At 35.0% G+C, this 27,679-nt stretch overlaps 1 protein-coding gene across 6 annotated transcripts in view; it reads right to left on the bottom strand.

Annotated features, from left to right (window-relative positions):
- LOC100256937 (two-component response regulator-like PRR37) overlaps window positions 1-27,679 on the bottom strand; it is a 33,266-nt gene that overhangs the window by 2,141 nt on the left and 3,446 nt on the right. For 3 of the 6 annotated variants that reach the window (XM_010659854.3, XM_010659853.3, XM_010659852.3), the window contains exons 3-6: window positions 12,547-12,711; window positions 12,300-12,433; window positions 11,851-12,015; window positions 42-225 (exon numbers count right to left, since the gene is read on the bottom strand). In XM_010659854.3, coding sequence (XP_010658156.1) covers window positions 42-225; window positions 11,851-12,015; window positions 12,300-12,433; window positions 12,547-12,711 — 648 coding nt within the window. The remainder of the gene's footprint in view (window positions 1-41; window positions 226-11,850; window positions 12,016-12,299; window positions 12,434-12,546; window positions 12,712-27,679) is intronic. The other 3 variants (XM_059742227.1, XM_010659855.3, XM_059742226.1) reach the window with 1 other exon arrangement.

Genomic DNA, 27,679 nt, shown 5'->3' with positions numbered 1-27,679 from the left:
TGAAGTTTAATCACAGTTGCTGCAAATAGAGCCATGCATACCAAGTTCATCATCTTGTTCTTGGTAATCCTTGGAGGAAGTCATGGGCACCTGGTAGTTGCCAAATGCTTCAGGCCATGATTGGGTAACCTGTGCACAAGTGCTATCTGGAGGATCAGCCGATTGGTCCCATGGTTGCATTGGTTTGGGGCTGTCAACTTCTACTGCCATTTTAGTCCAAGAACTCTGCAAACGAAGGCATAATTGTGCATACAAAAAGTTAATTGGCCTGTTCTGAGACCCAACATCGTATTGCAAGGAATGAGCTCTCTATTAGATTAAACCTTTATCAATTACAACGTTAGATGATCAATCTTTTGCAAATTGCCAACAGTACACACACATTCACAATTTATGTGCCTAGATAAATACATGCTAAATGCACTCACACATAAATACATATATACATTTGGAAGAGCATACTTCAGATAAGATTCTTATTAACTATCTGGAGTTGGCTTAAGAAATGTTTTTAGTTATTCTACTATATCTAAAGCTATACCGTCCGCAAAATCATTGGCTATTGTGCCTTTTCGTCACCACCTTGAGTTATTTGCTTGTTACCCTTCTTTATGCCCTTGCAGTGCCTTCAAATATAACCATACCATTCAATATTTCAGTTGTTGCTCTTCATTGCATGTGACCAAAATCTTAATACAACTTTCTCCCTTCTTGCCCTCTATCTGGTTCTCTCTTTCATTATTATGTTCTACCCTTTATTGAGTTTCCAGTCATTAAACTCTACACAATATATATATATATATATATCTATATCTATCTATCTATCTATATGTATGTATGTATGTATGTATGTATGTATGTATATGTCGTACAAAACACAAAGCTCACAGAACACTACATTTAAGCAGGCTTCAAAGTGTTGAGACCCCTGGATGTTTCTATATGAAAAGTTGAATGACATTTTTCATGCAGAAGTCAGCATAAAATCCAAGTCTAATGTTAGTTAAAAAATTGATACCAACACAATTTGTTGCTTCTTATTTCTTATTGATGTTTGACAGGTAATATGGTATTGATGCATACCTAATAGTCAGAAAGCTATAGAAACCTTGCTAGTTTTTATATTATTGAACTTTTAATGTTGCAGCTAAGTTATGACCAACTTCCCAAGGCAGAACTAAAGTTAAACAAAGAACCAAATTTCACAAACTTTAATCAATAAACATCTTATTTATTAAGCCATCATCCAACTCACTATTTAGTAATTCAATAACTAGACTGGGAGGAAAATAGGACACAGTGGCGCTGCATATGATCAAAATATCACAACTATTAACAAGCAGAAAACAAAATGACAATGATCATGAGCATAAGAGGAGGACAATTTGTCACAAACACTTAAAAGGAGAATTTAGAGAATACAAAAAGATATTCTGAAGGAATCCTATTGGGGGTCGTCAACCTAAATCCTCATTAGAAACCATTGATGAGGAGGAAGAACACCTAAAATGAAGTACCAAGAAGAAGAAATAGGGAACTGTCATAATGCTACTACTCTCTGAAGAATTTGAGATGGGGAACACCTTGGAAAACCTAACAACTTATGGAAGCTACAATGGATCTTTCACACTCTGGATTTACTTGCTGCTATTTTCATCAAGTTGAATGAGATAGAAAACTGTACTAGTGTATTCACAAGTGGTTTATGGAAACTGTTGGATCATAAGCTCACCGTGCATTCTCGGAAATCCAATTTCCAATGCTCACAAAAAGCTATGATGTTTATGTCAGTTTTGGCCATACTTCTGGAGCTACTATCTGAAAATCATGCCAAAGAAATTCTTTTTTCAACTGAAGAACTCATTCTGAAAGCCATTAGAATGGACCATGATACGACACTCAAAACCCCTCATCTCAAATATAGGGCAAACCATGTAAAAAGGTGAAACAAGGATCTGGTGGCAGAAATGGGAGTGTATCCATATACAAGGCAGACCAAAAGCAGGAATATGTGTTGGTCCTATGGCTGCATTAGCACATTGTTCAATATATAGATGATTAGAAAACAGGTGGAGTAGGTGAGCTAGAGGTTGTTGCTCGCCAACCATCAATTTTGTGGAGGTCATAAATAGGGAGGCTAAAGGTTAGATCTTAGGCTCCTGTGGGTCCTGGATGAAAGGAACCCCCTTTTTCCCTTTTTATTTACACTTAGTGTGGATGCCCTTATTCAATGACAAGCTAAGATTATTTAAGGTTTTCAATCTGGTAGAGATGGAAATAAGGTTTTGCATCTTCTTTTTGAAAATAATTTCACTATCACAATTTCACATCTTCTTGTAATGAATCAAAGATCTCCAATCTTTAAGCTGATCCTCTAAGCCTTCAGGTTGATCTTTGGGCTTGAGATTAATCTCCATGAGAGCGTCCATTTGGTAAATATTAATCTATTTACAAGGTTAAGGCCTAAAGGTTCAGGTCTTTGGGAACCAGTTTTTGAGGAAGATTCCAAATCTAGATGGATGTGTTTATGCATAAAACATTCCAGTCCTTAGGAAATAGGATCAACATTATCCAGCCTTGTTTGTTTCATAATCCTATATAATACTATTAAAGTTTTTGTAACTATTTAGACAATTTAGAGAGATTTCTTTTAGTTTGCATATGATAGGCTAAGCATGATCATCTCATAGGAGGAAGGTCATGTCAAAGATAGAGAGTGTGTTTGATTCATGGGTATCTTGACTAGGGAATGAGCATCTTATGCCCGAGAATGAGATTACCATGTTTAAGATGCATATAGTTATGAAAGTTTTGATTTCCTTATAAGTGGGGAAGATTCTTTCCCATCAAGGACTAGTTTTTTTCTTTCTTTTTTTTTTTAATCATATTTTTATTTTTAATTTCCCATTGTTAGGGAAAGAAAATATAAGGAAAGGGGACAACCTTTGTTTTTTTAAATTCCCATTTTTTGTTTATAAAGAATCTAATTTAATAAATATTATTTGCTATATAAATTTGCATTTATTCTCAAGCATATTCTAAGACAACCAAACACTATAACAAGAATAAAACTTGAGGGAAATATTAAATTTCAAACCTTAACCAAACATCAGAATGAGAATATCATATTCATCATAGATTTCCCAAATTTAAATGTTAGCGAACCAAACACATTATAAAGGTTAGTCAAGGGGGTTCCAATTAGGAGGGGAGAGGGAATTAGTTTGAGAAATGTTGCTCTTATTAGAAAATGACTTAAGAGATTCTCTAAGGATTTGACCACTTTTTTATACTCTGTTATAAGTATGACCCATAGTTTAATGGGAAGGATTCTAACCTCGAAGATTCTCATTTAATATGAATTTCATTATTGGAACCAAACACATTACAAAATTGCATGGTTTCGAAAAGGTAACAAGGTGTCGGTTACTTACTATTGTTTAATGAAGTTCATTATGGAGGGTGTCATTAATGATGAGGCTTAGTGCAATGCTGTGCATATGGATGCTTGTGACATACTATTGGAAAGACCAAGATTTTATGATAATGATACGGTCTATTACACTAAAACCTACACATATTCATTCTAAAAGGATGGAAAGAAGTTAACATTATAGCCTTTTTAGGAAGAAGTCACTACCACCTCCAAAACAATGATGTTAAAAGGGTTGTTGATAGCTAAAAACTTTAAAGATGAGGGCGAGAAAATGGGATCATTTAACACTAGTTTGTAGAAGTGTTATGACAAACTTGCAGAGTTTTGTGATTATCCACTCGAAATCTAACAACTGCTAATGGACTTCAGAGGGTTGGTAATGCTTTGCCACAAGTGTGACCTCCAACAAAGAATGTCTAACATGTTGTTGATCTAGTGCTTGATGTAGCTTTGCTAAAAAGAGTATGATCCTCTTAGCTCTATTGGAACTTCTAGTTTCCCATAACTTTAGAAAATCTTCCAAACTATGCTCTAGGAGATTGTTTTAGGTCATATAATGCCTTTCACACTTTGCATACTTCATTAGCCTTGAATCCATTAACCCTAGAGGTGCTTCCATGTAGACCTCTTCTTCTAGGTCACCATGTAGGAAGACATTCTTAATGTAAAAAATTGTTGCAAAAACCAACCAAGATTAGTTGCTAAGGACAATGATACTCGTATAGTATTCATATTATTTACTAGAGCAAATGTTTCTTGATAGTCCACTCCGTATGTGTGAGTATAACTTTTATTTAGCCACAAATTTAGCTTTATATCTTTCCAAGGTTCTATTTGTCTTATATTTTACAATAAACACTCACTTACACCCCATTGGTTTCTTCCTTTAGGTAATTCAACAATCTCCCATGTCTTTTTTTTTTTCAAGAGCACTCATCTCCTTAATAGCTTTCCTCCGATTCTCGTTCTAAGTGCCTCTTAGACGGTTGGTGCAATTTTAATTATATTTAATTGGGTAATGAAGGCTTAGTACTGTAAGGATAATCTACAAGAAATATGAAGCTAGACACAAGGTGTTGGGTACATTTTCTGACTTTTTTTTAAAGAGTTATTGGCAAATTTAGGTCTTCAAACACCAATGACAAAGGAGAATGTCTAGTGTTAATTTAGCACCTACCACAAATTCAAATTCTTGGGTTTGCATTGAAACACAATTCAACAATCTTCTCCTTGAATAGACTCGTAGTGGCACAATAGTAATACTACCATTTTTCTCATTCACATTCTCAAGTTCAGAAGTGCCAACCTTTGTAGGAGTAAATTCAATAACTACAGAAGGAGCTATAAAGAATGAATTTGACAAATTAGGTAAGTTCAAATTAGCTTCATCTTCATTGAATGATAACTCTTATTGAAGATGAGGATTAGTGAAGGGATGATTTCAGCAAAAGTGACACATCCACAGAAATGAAATATTTTTGAAAGTAGGGTGATAACATTTGTACCTCTTCTTTGTTGGTCAAAAAACAATAAAGACACATTTAAGAGCTCAAGGACCAAGTTTACCACAAATTTGAGCATTCAAACGCTTTAGATGAGATCTAACTAAACCCATGAAAATCAGGAAAGAATTTAGAGAGAACATTTACTGGGACTTTGTTTCCTAACATTTTCAAAGGTGACCGATTGATTAAGTAGCAGTTAATACCACTTCCCCCAATGTGATTTAGGTACACTTTTCTTAAATAACAAGGGACAAGTTACCCTGAGAAGGTGAAGTTTTTTCTTTTTTTTTGTGACTAATTTTGTTGTAAAGTATATATTTATACATGATGACTTGTATTTTCTTCTTTCTCTCTCTAGGTAAAAGGATAGGATTTAGTTAAAGTATTCTTTTTCTTTGTCAAGTTTGACACTCTTTGTTTGAACATCAAACCTGGTACAAATCATCCTATGAGTAGTAGAGAAAATATAACTAACATTAGATTTGTCTTTTAAAAGCTATAACCAAGTGACATAAGAATAATCATTAATTAAACAAACAATCTCTAGTGATATTTGAAATTTGAGGGCATCCCTAAACATTAGTATGAATTAATTTATAGGGATGAGATGATCTATTATTTGCTTAAAGGAAAACAAATTCAATGATGTTTGGCCAAATGGCAAATTCCATGATGAAAGCCATTAACATCCAAATTCTAAAACAATGAAAGAAATAGTTTTTAACAAGGAAAATGGTGAATGACTTAAAGGCAAGGAGGAAAATGTCGGGATATATCGGCGATATATCGCCGATATATCGTGTATCGAGAGGGGTCGACACGATATTTCGTGGAGAAAAATTGGAGGGGAGATATTTCCGTAAATATCGCCAAAATATCGGCGATATATCGGTTCGGGGAGATATGTCAGAGATAAATCGCCCATTTTTTTGTGATATTTCCCCTCCTTCATGCAACGTGATCTGATGGCCTAGATGTGATTCCAATGGTAATATGGCAATCCAATGGCCAAAATTGATTTTCAATGGTAAATTAATGTTCCAACGGCTATTTTGGCCCAAATTTCATCTATTTCATCCATTTTTGCTTTCATTTTTCATTTGCTCTCTCATTACTCCAATTTTTATTAAGATTGCTCAATTATTTAATCATTTTAAGGTATATTTGTTTTAAATTGTAATTAATTTTGTTTGCAATTGTAATTAATTCATATATTTTCAATTAATTAGTATGTTTGCAATATGGATGATTTAATGTTATTTTTACATTCAATTGTAATTATTTTTTATATTTTTATTGAATTAACTTAGGTTAATTTGATTATTTAATTATAAATTGATATGTTTATTTTAGATAATTATTTGTGATTTATTTTCACATTTAGAATTAAATTAAACTAGTTAACTTAGTTAAATTATTTAATTAATTTAATTAACATGCTAAATTATTTAATTAATTTAATTAACATGAACTAGTATATTTTGAATATGAAATATGTTTATTTAATGAGTTTAATGTGTACAAATTATTGATATTTAATGAAATGAAGTATTTTATGTGACTTTATAATGAAAACAATTACAAAATTAACATTTCTTATAGATCGACATGATATAATTATATCCAATATCACAAATTATATTATATGTATATCAAATTTTTCAATAAAACAACTTTAAAATGTCTATTATACTTCTAATTATATTATTATGAGATTTTCCTTGCATTTCCATGAGTTTTTAACAATTTTAAGTCTACCGATATTTTTTTCCAGAATATCCGCTGATATATCTCAGATATATCCGTAAAATCAAAGTACCGATATATCCGTGATTACCAATATTTTCATCCTTGCCTAAAGGTAAATGATGCAACCATAATTAGATTTTTTATTTTTATTTTTATTGTATTATTATTATTATTATTTATGAAAAACTTGAAAGATAAGATAAACCACTACCATTGTCACTCCTAGAATCAAGCTAAGGGGAGCCTTTCCTATTCCCTAACATGACCAATCATCCTCCTTGTATCCAGGTCCTAAAAAACACAATGGGATGGTTTAGATCTTTTGTAACTTGATGAATTGATAGGAGATTTAAGGAGAGTTTAAGAACATATGATACGGATTTTAGGAAAATATATGGGGTAGGGGTAATAGTCCTTTGTCTAGCCATAGTAACTAAACTACCATCAACCAAACTTTATTTTTTGGTTTTTGGGACATGGGCTATAAGATGAGAAATGATGAGAGTAGTGCCCATGTGATTGGTAGTACCCGAGTCTATAACTAAATTTCCATGTCAACAATCTTTTGAGGCATTAAAAAAACTAGTCATGGAGTACTTACTTGATATGGCTAAGGAGTATGATGCATTGGGCTTATCTAAGGAGGTGAGCAAATTCCAAAATATTTCAATCTCTTCATTTTTTAGTCTCTCAAACTCCAAACTGTTTGAATTCTCATGGCTGGGTTTCTCTTCCCAAAGTGTCATATTTACTTGGCCTCCTTGCTGTTTAGACTGTTACTATTTATGGTTTCTACAATTCCTGTCAAGGGACTATGGTTTCCCATGTAATTACCAACAAATCTTCTTTATATGCCTTGGTTTCTTGCAATGAGTATACGAGAGGTTATCCTTATTATTTGGTTGCTTGGATACCTATCCTCTATCATAATTTGTGCTAGGGATTACATTGCTTTGAGATCCTAAAACAACAAGGATAGACCCTTTACTTGCCAAAGTGTCTAACATTATGCTCCTCATTTTTAAGCCCTTATGATTGAAAATACCTCATTCAAAGGTGTCAGTGATTCCACTCAAGTACTTGAATACAAACGTAGTCATATTCCACATTAAGTCCAATCATGAATTGAAATATTTACTCTCTTTCAATAAACTTAAGAAACATAGCATCATCCTTCATTTTAAGATTTTGATAATAGTCTAATCAAACCAAAACCCTTTCATGACATTATATTACTCAATTATGGATAAAATACCTTATTTTGTAGAGTGAATCTTAGCCTTTATCTTGTAAATTTGAGTAGCATCTTGGACTTTGGAATAGGTCTATTTCACTACCTCTCGATTTCATTTTTTGTGGTCAAGAAAATACATGCACCATTGATTTCAAGCTGCATCATGTTCTAAAGCTAGGATATGACCATTGAGTTCTCCTCATCCTAGGAAGCAAACTTGGGATTATCTTCACTTGACATTGGTCCAATCAAGTGAGGGAACTGGTCGTTTCCCTTTAAGGATATGCACTCATGTTGAGGTAATAAAATAGTTTCAGCCATTATGTCTAAATGAGGATTGAGGGTTTTGATAGTCATTGGTAGGTGGTTGTTTTTGTAATATAGTGTTTCAAGTCAAATTTTCAACATAATGCTCATCAAAATAGAGATAGATCAACACTAAAGATTAAAAAAATGATGATGGAAATGAAGACAACTTAATGCAAAGAATAGCTTCAGTGAAGACCATTGGAAATCAATGATAACAAAGAAAGAGGATCATGGAAGTTTGATAGGTGCTTGCGCTATATTATTGACATTTCACAATGGTTCTTTTTTTTTATATAGGAAATTTTATACCTTTTTGAATTGTAGTTAGATTTGACTTTGTGGTCTACTATACACATCCATCTTTTTTATATTTCTTTATATATAGGTCTGAGTGCTTCTTGGAAGGATTGCCCATCCTTCTTTGTACTTATTACTTCAATTCCATGAAATCATTGTTTCTTATTATATATATTATTCTAATTAATCATATTATTTGATTTTTGTGTCTTTATTATCCGAACACTTAGTACAAAAATGGATATCTTTATATATATATATATATATATATATATATATATAATGAAAGTTAATTAGCCCACATGGCAAGGACCCTATTTCCCTTATGGGAGAATTGAGTTCGAGTCCCCATCCTCTTAATTGTTGGAGTTTGATTGGCTTGACCAAAGCCTTGACTGACATGAACACCAAAATATATGCTAACAAATTTTTCCTAAAAAATCAAGAAAAAAATTGGTTAACAAGGCTTGGTGGATATTTGTCTACCATTTATGGTGTTGGCCACTATTGACACACAAAATTTTGCCAAACTTTCCCCCATAGTTTGAGAACTTTTTGTCCTTGCTTAATAAAGACTATGTTTTGGCCTAAGGATTGTGTTAGCTGTAAGATTTGGTATGCTTAGGACTTGGCGTTAGCCCCTTGATGTAAGCCTGAGATTTTGAGATTGTTTTGACTTGAGATTTGGTGTTAGCTCCTAGATTGTGTTAACCTATGACATTTTCAAATAAGAGGGCTAATGCATTGATCCTAACAATTAAATTCTACAATACCTATTTCTAGACTAGATGTCTAAAACAATACAATTCTTGTTTTTGGCTATACCATGAATCAAAAGAGGTCTTAAGGCATTGATCTTACAAGCAATAACAAGTAGTGTATTATTTTCATATTAGGAAAGCACATCTAAAGACACTGTTTTGGTTGCTTTAGGCTGATCCTTAGAGTGAGGCTATTTATCCTTCAATATTTTTTAGAGAAATCATCACCATGATATGTTCCAATCCTAGGACCAAAATACTCTTCATCTTGATGAGAATTTGTTTGTCATCTAGTACAATCTTGTTGGAAAAAATGGCATTCAACATGTAAACTTCATGACACACGTGCAAAGATGATGATACATGAATTTTGTACTCTTCTACACAGCTTTCAAACATTAACCAAATGTGGAAGGATGCTTTATTTTGTGTATCAATGAACTCCTAAGTAGCATGTGATGTGTTTGGCATGTCTATAACATGAAATTGCATGGAAGACAAAATTGGTCCAATGGAGTGATCAACATTTAAATAAATAGGGTTCCTTGGTGACTACTAGAGAAGGCATCAATTTCAATAAGCTATTGTATGATGTGACCATTGGGCATTCTAACTATTTTGACCACAATAAGAGATCTGATTTTGTTTTGTACCTTGTTATTTTAGAGGACTAGCCTTACTTCCACCCTACTAATAAAAGATATGACATAGGCCAGGAAACATTTCTCATCAAGGTGATAGCAACAGAAGATTTCCCAAGGACTTGATAAGTTAAATCATAAGCTGAGAAACATTCTTTAGGGTGTTCATATGCAAGTTCCTTTAATCATATAGATTGGATAAAACAAATATGGTTAAAGAGTACTGTGAATTTAAAAAATCAGATATTGCCAAAATGATTTAAAAAATCAGATATTGTTCTTTCAAGGTCATTGGTTTTGCATCATATTGGTTATTGTTGTTCTTATTTTGTCTATGTGCTTGTGCTCGTATCTATTAATGCGCATATTGTGCATTAGGAATTACAATGATTTTGAGAGCAAAATAAAATCGGGTGCTCAACCAAGGCCTTTTATCAACCTTCATGAAGTGAAATATGGAGTATGTATTCTGGGTGTTTGTAATAAATTCTATGATTTGAAGTAGTATATAGTCTTTTGGTTCAATCTTAATCTATATATCTAGCTGAGTTTAACTGATTTTCTAACCACTAAAGGAAATCAAAACAAAAAAAGGTTTATATCAATGACATGATGGATGAGGTCTTTTGAAAACCCTTAGTCCCAAGCATTGTGATCTTAGTCTAGATTATGAGGAAATATTTATTCTCCTTTTTCTTCACTGCCTAGTTGCTTTGAGATAATCTCACAAGTCACTTAGGGTTGGTGAGATCACTCATGTTCCACCTAAATATATAGCTTCTAGTATGATTTTTCCTTTTATGGACTTTAGAGGAAGCTCTGAGGACAGGGCTCTCAAAGAAGTGGCTACATTAGCAATTCATTTGAAAATTGGTTAAAAAGGGATGTATAGATTTTTTGTAACAGATGGAAGCATGTAGAGTCATTATGGGATGTGACACAGCCTTTCACTTTGTGTGTTTGTGTTTTAGTTTCTGATGATTTTTTTGCGCACTGCAGAGAATATGATTATGCTCAACTAAAAAACTGTTTATTGTTCTAGCAAGAGCTTTGAGGTATTAAGTGTACAAGATGGGAAACACATCCATTTTGCTGCCTTGAGCTTAACTTAAAAAAGAGTACTTGTTGAGGAAATAACAGACAGCTGAAAATTGGTGATGCTTTCAGGATCACTGGGACAGAATACTTAAGATTTTTCTCTATGCCTGTTTGATTGGGGTTAACCATTAAGCCCTGGATTCTGGCCCTCTTGGGAGGATTTCCTCATGTATTCAATATCAACAATCTCCTATTAGAGGATTCTTGACCATAGTTCTTTCCTGCGTTTAAAGATGAAGGGAGGACTTTGGAAATTAAATTCCTTGATTCATTGACCAGACAGTAGATTAGTTGGCTAAGCCAGGTGCCTTACTGAAAAGGTTTTTGTTACTTACTGTTTCCACTTCTAATGTTGTGCTGCTTTATAAAAAATAGGTAGAAGTCACCTTTCTCTCCAATCTGCTGAGTGTTACTATTGTTACCAAATTCAACATAATATAACTATAAAGTTCAAAACTGCAGACTCATCAGCCAATATTTTCATCAATAGATAAAGCTGCACTCACTTCAGTAGCACAAAATTATGAGAGAGAGAGAACAAATAAACAGACAATGTAATTTTTAATAGAATTTTTTTTTAATTTTTTTATCAGAAATGAACAATTGTATTAAAAAATAAGTTTTAACTTCCATTAAACTTCTTGTTTATAAATAAGCACACAGAAAGAGGAGCACCCTTAAGAAAATGACTTAAAAAGAAACATAATGCTAATCAGCCTTTTCTTTCTAACATCAGTTCAATGATAATGCTACATAGGAGACTGCACTAGCAAAGCATAACAAAGTAAAAACTATATCCTACACAAAGAATTACTCATACCTGAGTACCACTTCCATTGTCACTTCCATCCCTAACATTCAAACCAATACTTCCATTATCCTCATCATTGCTGCCAGTGTTGTTGTCTGACCCAGCAACACTCTTTGACTTTGCAGATTTTTTAGTCCGTATACCACTTTCACTTTCACTTTCACTACCGCTAAACTGATAAAAGGATTAAATAGTGAATGAAAGATGGAAGCAAATTGTTGCACTATGTGGTGGTTCAAACTCAAGAAAGTACTAAATAATAAAAAAAAGAAAGAAAAGGTAAACAGAAAGGTTATACAATTGATTAATATCTAATCCAATGACGCTGCTTTCATGTAAAAATCATTTTCTTAGTGTGACAAGTTTGTTCCTGTTAAAATTTATATGCATGTACCAAACTGACCTGGAGTTCGAAGTATGAAATTGATTCTAGTTTGGGAGTCACTATAGCAACTCACCCTGTGGAATTTCCTCCACACATGCTGCCAAAGGTTTTTAAGCTCATTTTTTCGAATAGGCTTCACAAAAAAGTCAACTGCACCCTTTGACAAACATTTAAAGACTATGCCCACAGAATCATGGGATGACATCACTGCACACAAAACTCATCAGGTGAAGCAATTAAAAGTATTGATTTGATAAAAATAACAATTGCAGAAAAAGAGAAATACTTAGGCATGTAAAGCGTTTTGGAATAATACTCACTAATCACAGGGATATTCTTGCATGCTTTATGGTTCATAATCTTGCAAAGAAGGCCAATGCCTGATAAAGAAGGCAATGCTACCTCGGCCAGAACAAGGTCTACATGATTGGTTAGATCATCTAAGATGCTCCATGCTTGTACACCATTTGCTACAGCAGTAACTGCTAAAATCCAATTAAATATTAGACTAGTGGAAAACAGCTAATGAAATGAAAAAAATAAAAAATAAACAAAATAAAATAAAATTTCCAGACATCCTAAGATTATACAAGATAACACATCTATTCATAATATCATACTACAAAGTAGCACACTTTTACAATAGTTGCATTCAACAAAGTTATATTAAACTTTATGACTTTGGGAAGTCTGATTATGCTAATGCTAACTTTGGGAAGTCATATTAATTAAAAAGATTTTGCAATGAAAAAATGGCCTTGATTGAATCAAGGAAATGCATAACAGGGTATTGATTTGTTTTAGATATTTGAGACGGATGATTGGTAATATAAGAAATGATAGAATAAGAAATTGTTAGTTGGGTATAACATTGTGGGTTCGTATCCTAATACTAGCTTAAACTTTAAGGAAAATTGGTAGCTTAACATAGTGGCAGAGTCTTGTTTAGTGGGAGGTCATGGATTTGAATCTCACTATAATATTTATTTCTTCCAATTTATTGAGCCCATAGCCCATAAAAGATTGTTTGTGAGGCAGGGTGTTAGGACTAAAACCCAAATAAGTCTAATATACATTATTACAAAAATATGTCCAAAAAAATGTTGACAGATGAGGGGGGAAAATACATTATTACATTTGAATTATCAAAGCACATGGCCTAAGATAGACTGCAATAGCAAAGAAAGATCTATATGGGTAATTGTAAGTACTTGGTATTCAATGATTTTCTTCTTCATTAGAAATGAGTGAGGTATAAGAGACTCATAGAAAAAATCATTAATATTTCACATGCATGACTTGATATTGCTCCTTTAATTAGTGTAATGAGATTTTTGTTCCAAGGGTATATTGTGTTGATATAGTTATATGCAAAAAGTTTTTACTTGGAAGATGATGAAACCCAACTATGTTATACTAATGCAGGTAGCAAAGATACAACCATGCATAGGAGATCTACCTTAGGCTACTGCATATTTATTAGAGGATATTTTGTGTCCAGATAAGTAAGAAACAAATGGTGGTTTGAAGGTTTCGTAAAGAAGCAAAATACATAATAACAAATGGGGCATAAGAACTCCTCTACTAAGAATTCTTTTGGACAAGATGGACTAATGGCGTCATTTTGTGATGACATAACCATGATTAATATTGCTACAAATTCCATACACCATAACGAGGCAACTGTCATGGTAAATGTCTAATTTTGCATAGATTTATGATTATGCAATTCTCTATAGGTTTAAGTAGCTCTATGACATTCTAGAACCTTGAAGTGCTTAAAGGTACTTAGAGCAACTTTAAGCAACTTATGCAATAGTTAGAGGTGTTTGTTAGAACATGGAGAAGGTTTTAAGGTGCATAAAGCAATGAGCTTGTTCAAATTCCACATAAAAATAACACAAAAAAAAAAAACTCCGATTACTTACATGTAGAGGACCCCATAAAATATTGTAATAAACTCAAGGAATTGAGAAATGCCTTGTATAATAAAGCTTTTCAATATTATCACACTTGCATTCTTGTTAGAGAATGAGGAGGAAAGCGTCTAAGTGCCTTTGCTTATGGAAAAGCATGTCAAGAATGGAAATCTTTGAAAATGCTTTTGAAAGATGGCTCATTGGTGGATTTTTTGGCAAACCTTGAGAACGGTGAAAGTAGGGACAATGTTAGGAAGAAGGACGAGAGGCTTGATTCTATGAAGGGGTGTTCATTTAAAAGTCTAAATTAGGATTCCTTTATCTTTGAGGTGCTACAACAAGTCAACCTCTTTTAGGTAAATACATAGGGCTACCATTCGATAGTTTTGAAGAGGAAATTTTAGTACTTCTGAGTGTTGAAACATAAAAAGAAGGTTAAGGCTCCAAGTCAAGGGTTAGAAAAATAAAATTGTTGTCGGGACCAAGTTTGAAAAGGAACTTTGTAAGCTGGAATTTTTTGTTATTTACATGTCTAGCCTAGTTAAAAGAAGGAGAAGTGGGAAAAGTAATTGAAAATTAGTGAAAGCATGTTGATGAAGCTTTGCATCCTATCGTGGAATGTTAAAAGGATTAATGAAGGTGGTAAGCATAAGGTTATTAAGTTCCTAATTAGAATGTATTCGATAGACTTGGCTTGCCTTCAAGTAACAAAGGTTCAACAAATGTTGGTACAAATGGTGAGTAGTTTGAGTGTGGGCAAGTGCCAAGAATAAGGAGCATTGGAAGCTGGGGTCAAACAAGGAGAATTTTGGTTTTCTAGGAAAATCGAGTGTTGGAGCTTATTGAAATGGTAGTGGGAGCTCATTTGATTTCCTGTGGGTTTAAAAACTACAAGGATAACTTCATTAAAACATTCTCAAGGGTCTACGGTTTAATCCTAAGTGAGGAGAATAAGGGTTTTTGCAAAAAGTTAGGTGATATTAGAGGCCCTTTAAACAACCCCTGGTGTGTGGAATGAGGTTTTAATATTGTGAGATTTCTTAGGTAAATGAGGAATTACCAAAGAAGATCGAGAACAATCCGACACTTTCGGAGGTCAATTTTGGTTTAGTCACATTTTGGCTATTAAGCTTAAATCTTTGATGCAAGACCTCAAAATTTGGAACAAAGAGAAGTCTTTGAAAATGTCACTACTAAGAAAATTATTGCCTTAATTCGGTTGGGTTTTTGGGATGCTAAAGAAAGGGAAAGTACTCTCAATAGAGGAAAGACAGGTTAGATGAGTGGTGCTGGAGGATTTCAAAAAATGGGTCGCAATGGAGGAAGTCTCTTAGAGACCAAAATCATGAGGATCACTTGATCTGGAGGTTAGAGGTGACGAGGCTAGTGGGTCATGTGTGGGTGAAGGTGTGAAGAAGGAGACGCACCCATTGCAGACTGATAGGGAAGACATGTTGGCCCTTTATGGGAAGAAAGTCCAGTTTGGTGAAAGTGCAACTTTCTACACTCTAAAAGTGTTGTAGGAGGAGAAAGAAATAGAGGTGGTGGCAAGGGTTTATTAGAAGGTGGAAGAGACAATTTACAGGAGAATGTTGTTGTAGGAGCTTTTGGAAGGGAGACGAATGGGTTTCAATGGAAGAGCCCAAGGTCGCTTTTAAAGGCCCATAAGGTATTTAGGTCGAAAATTGGAAAGAGCGTCTGGGCCCCAAGTTTAAGAAGGGAGATGGTATTTTTTTGGGTTGTGACCAAGAGATTGGGCTTAAGTTAAAAGGGTTGGAGAAGTGTGGGGGTGTGGATGGCTCCTTAGGGTTTCCCATTAGGGAAGTTTGTTTTGTAGAGGCTTTCGAGTTGGAAAAGAGTTTTTTGGCGATGTTGTGGACTTCGCTCACTGACAAGGCTCTCTAAGTTTAGGCGGCCAAGTACATGTCTTTCTTCCTTTCCTCTTTGGTCTTTTTGGGGGTGCGAGGTCTTTCTTCTTCTACTTCTAATCATAAAAGGGTTTTGATAGGGGCCTATGTTACTAGTTGCGGTCCAAGCGCGAAGTTTTCGAAAATGAAAGCGAACTTTCATCCTATAAATGTGATTATGGCTAACAATAGCTCCGGGGCATTTCCTTCTAGGGAGGAAAGGGCTCTAGTAGTAATAGAAAACGAGAGTCAAGAGAAAAAGGACGTTGAGATGGGGCAACTAAAGGTTGAGATGGAGACTGACAAGGATTGGTACTTGAGTTGCCTCGCTTAGTTTAGTAATTTTTTGGGCATATCGACTAAGGGCTATGAGGAGAAAATCTTAACTTTGCTCAAGGATTAGAAGGCTCAATTTTATGGCACTAAAAGAAGTAAGCTTAGGTCCTCAAGGTTTGATAGAAAGCTTAGAAAGTTGAAGTGCTCAATTAAATGTAAAGGCTCAAGTTGTGGAGAGAGTTCTCCTTAAAGAGAATCGGGTTCAAGTTTTGTTGGTTAATGAGGCTAAAAATTGTCTTGGAATGTGAGAGGGGCTAATAGTGACAATAAAAGATAAATCATCAAATCCGTCTCGTAGTTTGGTTTGATCATTGGGAGTGGGCAGGCTCTTGGAGTGGGGTGCGATGAATTCTCAGGGTATGGCAGGGAAGGTTCTAGTCTTCTGGGATAAGAGGGTGCTAGAGCTAACTGGTATGGAAATTGGGGAGTGTTTGATTTCCCATCAATTTAAAAACATTGAGGATGGATTCTATTGGGTTTCTATGGGGGTGTATGGTCTTATTGTTGAGAGGCTTAGAGAAGCTTTCAGGGAGGAGTTGGGGGCTATCAGGGGAGGCAGTTTGTGGCAAGGTCCTTGGTGCATAAGAGCAGATTTTAATGTGATTAGATTCATGAGAGAGCAGAACAAAGCTTCAAGGTTGTGTCCAACAATGAGAAGATTTTCGGAAGTCATTGAGGACTTGGAATAGCGGGAACTCCCTTTGTAGGAGGGTTCTTTCACGCGGAGGAGCAGTTTGAACTATCAATTTCAATCAAGATTGGATAGATTCTTAGTCTCCGATTATTTCAGTGGGGTTATTTGGTATCTTCTTGCCAAACCTGTTTTTTACCACTTCTCAATTATGTTAGATGGTGGAGGCTTGAGGAAAGGTCCATCCCAATTCAGATTCGAGAATATGTGGTTGAAAGAGAATGGTTTCAAGGATCTCCTAAGAACTTGGTGATTGGGTCTCCATTCCAGAGGGTCCTTCAATTTCATTCTATCTAAAAAACTAAAAGTGCTTAAGGCTAATTTGAAGATTTGGAACAAAGAAGTGTTGGGGAATGCCACTATTAGAAAGGAGACGACCTTGAACTAGGTAGTGTTTTGGGATTCTATAGAAGGGAATAAGGCTTTGTTTGAAGAGATGCAGAATTTCAAGAAGCAAGCTAAGGAGGAGTATAAGAACTGAGTGTTGATGGCAGAAACCTCTTGAAGGCAAAAATTTAGAGAGTTATGGTCGAAGAAAGGAGATAGAAATACAAGTTTTTTTCCACAAAATGGCTACTACCATAAAAGAAAAAACCCCATGGTGAAGATCAAGATCAACGGAACTTAGGTAGCAGAGGAGAGAGAGATTAAAGAAAGGGTGGTTTAGGTCTTCCACTGTCTTTTGTCCAAATCAAGGGAGTGGAAACGCAATTGCAATGAGTTGTTGGTTAAGGCTTTAGGAGGTAAGAATGTAGCAATGTTAGAGGTCCCATTTTTCAAGAAAGAGGTATTTTGTGCTCTCTTGGATCTTGGTGAGGACAAAGCTCCTAGTCCTAATGGCTTTTCTATGGATTTTTGGCAATTTAGTTAGGATTTTTCAAAGAAAAAAGTTATGGGGTTTTTTAAGGACTCTCATGAGTAAGGTAGGTTTGTTAAAAGCATTAATGCCTATTTTTTAAAGTTAATTCCTAAGAAAGGGGGAGCTGAAGATCTTAAGGATTTTAGGCTCATAAGTTTGGTAGGCAGCCCTTATAAGTTGTTAGCTAATAGGCTAAAGAAGGTGGTATCCAAGCCCTAAAATGATTTTGTGGAGTGTAGGCAAATCTTTGATGCTTATTTGATTGCCAATGAGGCTATCGATTCATTGTAGAAATGAAATAATGGTGGTTTTTTTTTTTTTTTTTTTTTTTTTGTAAGCTTGATATTGAGAAGATGTAAGGCCATGTAAATAGGAACTTTTTAATTTGGATGTTAGAAAATATGGGTTTTGGTGCTAAGTGGATAAGTTGGATTCAATGGTGTATTTTTACAATGAGCTTCTCTATTCTTACCAATGAAACTCATTTTGGTTTTTTTCAAAACTCTCGGGGTTTGACGCGGAGGACCTTCTATTCTCTTACCTTTTTGTGATTGTCATGGAGGCCCTCAGTTCTTTGTCGAAAAGAGCTAAGGAGAGAGGTTTTTTGCTAGGTTGGTGATTATGTGGTAGAAAAGGAGTGGTAATGGAAATCTCTCACTTGTTGTTTGCAGATGACACTTTAGTCTTATGTGAACTTTCTCTAGATCAGATGACTTATTTGAGTTGGTTACTTATGTGGTTTGAGGTTATGTCGAGATTGAGAGTAAATTTTAAAAAAAGTGAGTTGATTTCGATTAGAAGAGTGGAGAATGTACTAGAGTTGGCTCAAAATTTTGGTTGTAGGTTTAATGTGCTCCTATCTTTTTACTTGGGTGCTCAATTCAAGTATGTGCCAGTTTGGGATGGCATGGAGGAGAGGCTTCAAAAAAGATTATCGATTTTGAAAAGATAGCATATTTCCAAAAATGGTAGGCTTACCTTAATTCGTAGCACTCTCTCCAATATGTCTATTTGTTTTATGTCTCTGTTTTGTATTCCAAGGAGAGTTAGACTAAGGTTGGAGCAAATCCAAAGGGATTCTCTTTAGGGATGAGGGACTCTTGAGAGGAAGCCTCATTTAGTAAGTTGGTTTATTGTATGCTCAAATAAACGTAAGGGTGGTTTGGGAGTGAGGAATTTGTCGTTGCTCAATAAGAGGCCCTCTTGTGCAAATAGAATTGACATTTTGCAGTAAAAAGAGAGGCCTTTTTAGAAGCAAGTCATTTGTGGTAAGTATAGGGAAGACGTGGATAGGTGACGCTATTGTGAAGTGAGAGAAAGCTTTGGTGTGGGTTTGTGGAAAGCCATCAGGAAAGAATGGGATGTGTTGGGCAACAATATGACTTTTTTTTATGGGGAACGGAAGAAATGTGAGATTTTGGAAGTAAAGGTGAAGAAAGATGTTTGGGACCATTTTGGAGGAAGAGTTGGGGATCATCACTTCTCCATACGGCTTAATGATCAGGAGGTGATTGATGTGGAGTGTTTTTTTCAAAGATTGCAAAGAAAAAGGATGTGTAGAGATGCAGAAAATTAGGTGGTATGGACAAAGTCAAAGGATGGCAAATTTACTGTCAAATCTCTCTATAAGGCTTTAGACGCTAGAAAAACAAGGGGATTTTCCTACCAAAACTTATGGGTGTTGTCGAGGACAGGTTTCTTTGCTTGAGAGGCTACTTGGAATAAGGTTTCAACCTTAGATTGGATTCAAAGAAGAGGGTGGCCTTTGGCTAACAGATGTTACTTGTGTCTTTCAAAGGAAGAGTCACTTGATCACATCCTCTTGCATTCCGATATAGCAAGGAGCCTCTAGCACTTGTTTTTCTCTGTTTGGGTGTCATGGATGCTTTCATTATCAGTCAAAGAGACATTGTTGGGTTGACATGGTTCTTTTATGGGTAAGAAGAGGAAAAAGGTGTGGCAAGTTGTTCCCCTATGCCGAACAGTTTGGAAAGAAGAAAATAGTATGACGTTTGAAAATGAGGGTCGTTTGATCCAAGAGTGTAAACTTTATTTCCTTTGTAACCTTTGGATATGAGCTAAGGTTTCAACCCTTCTTTTGTTGTTGATTTTGTAAACTAGTTGGGCTCTATTTAAGTGTTATTTTATGTTGGTCTCCTTATTTTTTTTAAGGAGCTCTTAAGCATCCTTTGTATACTTCCTGTGTGCTTTGGGGCACTTTTCTAGAGTGCCTTGTTTTAATATATTGTTTTTTACCCAAAAAAAAAATAATGAGAACTTTGCCTAAAAGAAGGTGATAAGAACACTATATTTTTTTTCACAAAACGACTAATGAGCATAGACAAAGAATTTTTTTGGCTAAGATAAGAGTGAACTGCAAAACATTACCTAAGGAAGAAGACATTAAGGAAAGAGTGGCGAATGCTTTTCATGTGATTCTATCCAAGTTAGGGGAATGAAGGTCGAGCATTAGTGGTATACTATTTGATTCCTTGTCCATTGTTGATTCAGAGGCTTTAGAGCTCCATTTCTCCAAGGAAGAGGTATTTTCAGCTTTATCTAATTTGTGGACTGAATGGCTTCGCCATAGCCTTTTGGCAGTTTGTAAGAATTTTGTGAAGGATGAGATGATGGCTTTTTTTGCAGAGTTCCATGATTTAGGGTCCTTTGAAAGGAGTTTAAATACCATATTCCTAGTCTTAATCCTAAAGAAACAAGGTCCAGGAGACCTGAAGGACTTTAGATCAATTAGCTTGGTTGAAGGATTATAAAAGCCTCTAGCAAAGGTCCTAACCAATAGACTACAAAAAGTATTAGCTAAAGTAATCTTAGGCTTCCAACATGCATTTGTGGAGGAGAGACAAATTTTGGATGCAGTTTTGATAGTAAATGAGGCCATTGATTCTAGATTAAAAGACAATTTGAGCGGGATCATTTGTAAGCTAGAAATTGAAAAAGAATATGATCGGGCTTGGGAAGTACTTGGTCCTCTAGATTTTTAAGGGTTGTCAAGGGCACGTTGGACACCACACGATGTGCGATGTTTTTCCAACCACAGGACCCTACCTCTAACTAAGCCATTTCCAAGGTGGGCAAATTGTTAAATAGAAAAGATAACTCTTCCTGGGGCCCTCGACGATGTCTCTGGACTTCCTAACGTTGTCGTTAGCTGTCGTATCCCAGTTCAAGAATGTTAACCCGATTCCCTTTCTAAGCTAGCACATTGCACATTGTAGGACAAGTTTCCATTGTCTCTTAGGATCAACTAACCCATGTGCAAGTGTTGTTCACATGGAACCTTTCCCCCTTTTGGCCTTCAAAGTTCTCATTTGAATATTTGCTACTACCACAAAGATCCACACCAACGATTGCTTTGCCCAGGCTCACGCCCCAGGTTTTGTAACGACCACGACGTTCTCTACTCATTAAGACCTAGCCCTTGCCTCAACGACCAGGTATAGGTCGCATGCTTCAACACCATCCATTTTCAAGTCTAGTTGATTTGGCAGGTGAGTTGTTACACATTCCTTAGCGGATTTCGACTTCCATAACCACCATCCTGCTATCTTAATCGACTAGCACCCTTAGTGGGTTCTAGGTTAGTGCGCAGTTGGACACTGTAACCCGATTTCCAGTTCATCCTACATTGCCAGTTCTGCTTACCAATAAATAGTCCACTTTTGTTCTAGCAATATTGGATAAAAATGGGTTTTGGCTCTTAGTGGGTTAGTTACATGGCATTATGCATCTCTATAATGTGTTTCTCTATCCAGTTCAATGAGACCCCCTGAGGTTTTTTCCAGACTTCTAAAGGCTTGAAACAAAGTGATATTTTGTTCCCTTATATATTCATCATGGCCATGTAGATTGCTTTGAAGCTCCAATCTGTAACTCTTCCCTCTTTTCATCCAATCTTTCTTAAAAGACTTCCCTAAAACATTTCGATAGAATCCTCCACCCCTCCAAGCATGGCCATCAAATCTAATCCAACTTGAAAAACCTTGGCTCCTTTCTAGCACTGTACAACCAAGCTTACCTTTCACTGCCCCAACGGAAATCTCAAAGGATTTCAACTCTACCACAAACCAAACTTTACCTTTCTTCATCACTCAATCCAAAATGTTGTTGGTTTTCCTTTTTTTCTCTTTATTTCATGAACGGCATTTTATTTTTCTATTTATTTGTACCTATCATGGGAAAAATCTTTTGTAACAATAAGCATGGTTGAGGGTCAACCAAAAAATAAAGGTGGAGTGAAATTCTATTAGCTTGAGAAACATGATATTATCGTCTCAAGGTTGATGTAACACCACTTCTCCATTTAATTCCATGTTGTTTCCTTGGGAAAACAATGTAGTTATGGAGAAAAATTGTATTTCTCATTCATAATTTAAAAGTATACAACCCTAGAATTATATACAGCAGTAAAAAAGAAAGAATTGGAAACTACCTTATTAAAAATCCCTACAAATCAGATATTATATGCACAAATATATATTATAGTTGTAATATACAACTATGGAAGTTATACAACCATGTATAGTTGTAATAATCTTTATATACAATTATGTAAACAACTATAATAATCTTCAACAAGTTGTAATAATCTTCAACGCTCCCCCTTAAATTAGTGAATAAATATTATCCATTCCCAACTTGATAATGATTTCTTGAAACCAAGCACTAGCTAACCCTTTCACTAAGATATTGGCTAATTGACTTTCAATAGACAAATATGGTGTGCAAATTAAGCCATTGTCCAACTTTTCCTTAATAAAATGTTTGTCTACTTCCACATGCTTGGTTTTGTCATGTTATACCGGGTCATGCAATGTTGATGGCCAACTTATTGTCACAATAAAGTCTCATCAGTGTCTCTCACTTAATCTTCAAGTCCTCTAAGATAATCTTGAGCTAAAACAACTCACAATTTTCTTAGGCCATTGCACAAAACACTGCTTCTACACTAGATCTAGCAACAACATTATGTTTCTTACTCCTCCAAGTTACCAAGTTTCCTCTAAGAAAAGTGCAATATCTTGTAGTAGACCTTCGATCAACAACTGATCCTACATAATCCGTATTAGTATAGGCCTCCAATGATAGCTCAATGCCTTTCTTAAACAAAATTCCTTTCCCTAAAATTATTTTCAAGTAGTGTAAGATTTTGTATACAGCCTATAGATGACCTTCCTTTGGGTTATGCATAAATTAACTCACTAGGCTAACTGCATAAACTATGTTTGGTCGCATATGTGAGAGGTAGATCAGCCTGCCAACCAATCTCTCGTACATACCCTTGTCTACAATTGCATGCTTGTTTCTCCAAGCTTGTGATTCGGATCAATAGGTGTGTTAGCCAATTTACATCCTGTTTTTCCTATCTCCAACAATAAGTCAAGAACATGTTTCCGTTGGGAGACAAAAGTTCCATTTTTGAATGAACCACTTTAATTCCCAAGAAATACTTTAGTCTTCCAAGCTCTTTTATTTCAAACATTTTTGCTAAGCATTGCTTCAATACTTCTCTTTCTTCAAGATTATCTCTAGTCATTATTATATCATCCACATAAACCAATAGGGCAGTTACTCCCCTTAAGGCCGAGTGTTTAGTAAATAAGGTGTGGTCACAGTGGCTTTGTTTATAGCCAACAATTATCATGACTTTCACAACAAGCCCATGGAGATTGTTTTAATCCATACAAAGCTTTCTTTAATTTACATACTTTTTTTCCTTTCAAGTGCATATTAAATTTCTTCTTTGAGATCCATGTAAGAACGCATTTTTCACATCAAACTATGTAATTCCTAGTCAAATTGGGCAACCAAAAAGTGTAAAACTCTCATAGTGTTCATCTTGGCTTCTAGTGTGAAAGTCTTTTGGTAATCTACTCATATGTTTGAGTATAGCCTTTGACAACGAACCTGACTTTGTATCTCTTAAGAGAACCATTGCCTTGTACTTTATCGTGAACACCCACTTACACCCTACTAGACTCCTCTCTCTTGGTAACTCAACCACATCTTAAGTCTCATTCTTTTCAAGTGCTTCCATCTCAACCCTCATGGCTTGTTTTCACTCCTTACTATTTAATGCCTTAGATAAGGTCTTAGATATGGCTATGGTGTTTAGGCTAATGAGAAAATTTCTATGAGATGATGACAATCTTTCATAGGATAAAAAATGGGAAAGTGGATATAAAGGGTGCTAAGAACATGTTCTTGTGCCTTTTCTAACCGCAATAGGTGGATTTAGATCACTAATATCACCAAAATTAAGAGAAATCTTAGGAGAAAATGGATCATTTACCTCATGAAGTGGCCAATTCTGACACTTCGACCTACACAGGTTCAGTGATGGTTGCTTTCTTTCTTGAGTAAACCAAAGTTAGCCTTGTAGAACTGAGAACTTGTTTCCCTGAAGGTGGACTTGTCAGTTCAAGAATTTGTGAGCGCTCAAACACAGGCTCAAACAAGGATGATTGAAGTAGCTTTCATGTTCAACAAATGATACATCGGAAGAGACATAAAATTGTAGAGTAAGTGGATGATAATATTTATAACATTTTTTAGTAGATGAATACCCCACAAAAATGCACTTAATTGCTCTTGGATCTAGTTTCTCTCTGTTATGAGCGTGGACATAGATAAAAAAAACACAACTAAAAACCTTTGAGACAAGACCACTAGACATTGTAAAGTATGGGAAGTACTTTGAAAAAATTTCCATTGGACATTTGAACCCCAAAACTCTAAATAACTACCAATTTATAAGATGAGTAGCAGTAAGTACTATTTCCCCCCAATATAATTTAAGAACATTTTTCTAGAACAAAAAAGCTCTTGTAACAACAAGAAGATGACCATTTTTCCTTTCAACAACCCCATTTTATTGGAGAGTACTAACGTAAGAGGATTCATGGATAATACCTTCTTTTTTAAAATAAGAAGATAGGACTTGATTGAAGTGATCCTTTGCATGATCAGATAAAACTTCATGATTCCCACTCCAAATTGAGTTTTGACCATTTTGTGAAAATTGGGAAATACAATACTCACATTTGATTTTTGTTTGAAAAGAAAGATCTAAGTTGCTTGAGTGCAATCATCTATAAATGAGACAAATCATCTACAACCTGAAATATTAAGAATTGTGGCAAAAGGAGTTGAAACTATTTTGTTACTTATTGGAAAAGAAGCATAACGGTGCCTTGCAAATTCACAAACTTCACAATGTAATTTTGCTACATCAATTCCTTTGAACAATAAAGGAAACACCAAACAACGGATGTCCAAGACAACGATAATAAAGCCAATCTTATCTTTTGTTGTGGATGGGATTTCAGAAATGAATGATAAGGGTACCTGGTTCTCAATCCTATTTTGACCAAACGGTAACTCAAGGTAGTAAAGGCCATCATTTTCCCTAGCGTGTTCAATCATCTTCCCCGTACCCTATTCTTGAAATACACAATGAGAGGGATAAAAAATCACATGATAATTCAGTTCTTTGGTAAGTCGATGAATGGAAACAAGATTGGTAGAAAGCTTGGGTACATGTAGCACGTTCTTTAAAACTATGGATTTATTCAAGTGAACTTCCCGTTGATCAGCCACAGTGGCTAGAGAGCCATCAGTAGTGGTTATTTTTTTATTACTAGGACATAGGTTATAGGTACTAAACTTTTGTAAGGAATGAGTCATATAATCTATAATTCTCGAGTCGATGACATAGGAGCCTAGGAAAGACATATCCGAGACACTAAGAGTAAGAGAAGGGGAATCTTATCTGATGGAATGAGGGAGCAAACACCACTAGGACTCTCAAGGGTTCCTAGCAGATTCTTCAATTTCTCAATCTCTTCCTTGTTAAACTCAGTATGTTCATTGCCACCAAAATGCAACCCAAGTGTTTTCTTTGATTTGAAGTTGGTGAAGTGTACCTAAGTTCTCTACTGTCCACCTTTGATACCATGTTATCCACCCTTGAAACCTTATTGTCCACTCTTGAAACCTCAAAGTTTAAGGCTTTCCATAAAGTTTCCATCACCGGTCCCTTGTGTGTTTCAGCTTCCTGCAATAGGTACACCAAATAGTGTCCTTGTTCATTGTTCTAAACAAATCTGTTGTTGATGGAGGATTGACATTGTTGGAGTTGTCAACAATCTCAAACATGGTGGGTAGAATTCAAAAATAAATTAGAGAAAAATATAACAAAGTGCCTTTGAAATAGCAAGGAAGGCTGTTAAACTAGGATTCAAAAAACAGAGGAAAAAGGGTACTACAACCCAGCAATGAAGGCTGAAAAAAAAAAATCTGAAGGAGTTGAATTAGTGGAGAAAATTGTATTTCTCATTCATATTTTAAAAGTATACAACCCCAAAATTATATACAACAGTAAAAAGGAAAGAATAAATAAAGAATTGGAAACTACCATATTAAAAATCCTTACAAATCAGAGATTATATACACAAATATATATTATAGTTGTAGTATACAGCTGTGGAAGATATACAGTTGTGTATACAGTTGAAATAATCTTTATATACAGTTGTTTATACAACTGTAATAATCTTTTTTTTTTTTTATCAGAAACGAAGAAGATTATATTAATAAAAGAACAAATACAGGAGAGAAAAAAGAGACAAAAGAAAGAGAAAAAAACCAAGGGAAGGATGAGAGGTTTGTAATAATCTTCAATAAGCTATAATAATCCTCAACAATAGCCACCCCCTTTATAATCATAATATACAGCTGTGGAAGATATACAGTTGTGTATACAGTCGCAATAATCTTTATATACGGCTGTTTATACAACTGTAATTATCTTCAACAAGCTATAATAATCCTGAACAATAGCCACCCCCTTTATTTTGTATTGTGATCAGTACCAGCCTGTTCCAAGAGAATCCAGATGCTCCAACCATATTCCAACTACTCAACCACAATAAATAAATTCAATACATATGGCGTATGCATTTGTAGTGGGGAGGGGAGATGGAGAAGTGAATTAATCCTATATAAAATTGATAGGTAGGTAAATTTATTGGGGAAAGAGAAGGAGAATAATGTCCTTTTTGTCATCACAGAACTTGATAAAACTCATTTCTCTTACCAAAGAACTTGATGCAACTGCTCATAGCACCTCACAATACAATGAGGAAACTAGAGGCTGATGATATGTTGCAGATATGAGACAACATGCGAGCTGAGCAACAAGAACTTTGGCTCCTTAAAATTGCCAACTACCCAAAAACAAATCTTATAATTGAAGATCAAAAAGCCAAATGTTGGAGGAAGGATTTCCAATTTTTGTAATATCCCTTCTTCCGGAATCATTAATTCCACCACAGCATTTTCTTTTTGCTTTAAGTAAAAGTATGTGTATAATTAATGGGTTTTAATTAAAGGAAAAATTAAGATATAAACAATGTAATTATTGTGTATGACAGAGAATTCAAAACACAAGACCAGAACCTAGTAGTGCACCGGCCTTTCCAATAGAAACAACAAAACACTAACTAAAATAGATTTAATTTTGATAGGTAACTGAAACAGACTTAATAACTTTGAAAATAACACCTGCATCTCTGTTAGCAACAAGTCAAATGGTAAACTTAATGAATGTATACTTCTCCCAAGAGCATTTAGCTACAAAGATAAGATGGATAAAGCAAAATCTGCTGTAGAAATCGATTCTAACATTCTTTGTTATTCTTAAGGCAGATGGAATTAGTAATG

This window comes from Vitis vinifera, chromosome 13, assembly GCF_030704535.1.
Source record: "Vitis vinifera cultivar Pinot Noir 40024 chromosome 13, ASM3070453v1".
NCBI classification, from domain to species: Eukaryota; Viridiplantae; Streptophyta; class Magnoliopsida; order Vitales; family Vitaceae; genus Vitis; species Vitis vinifera.
This window is presented reverse-complemented; position numbering and strand designations above follow the sequence as displayed.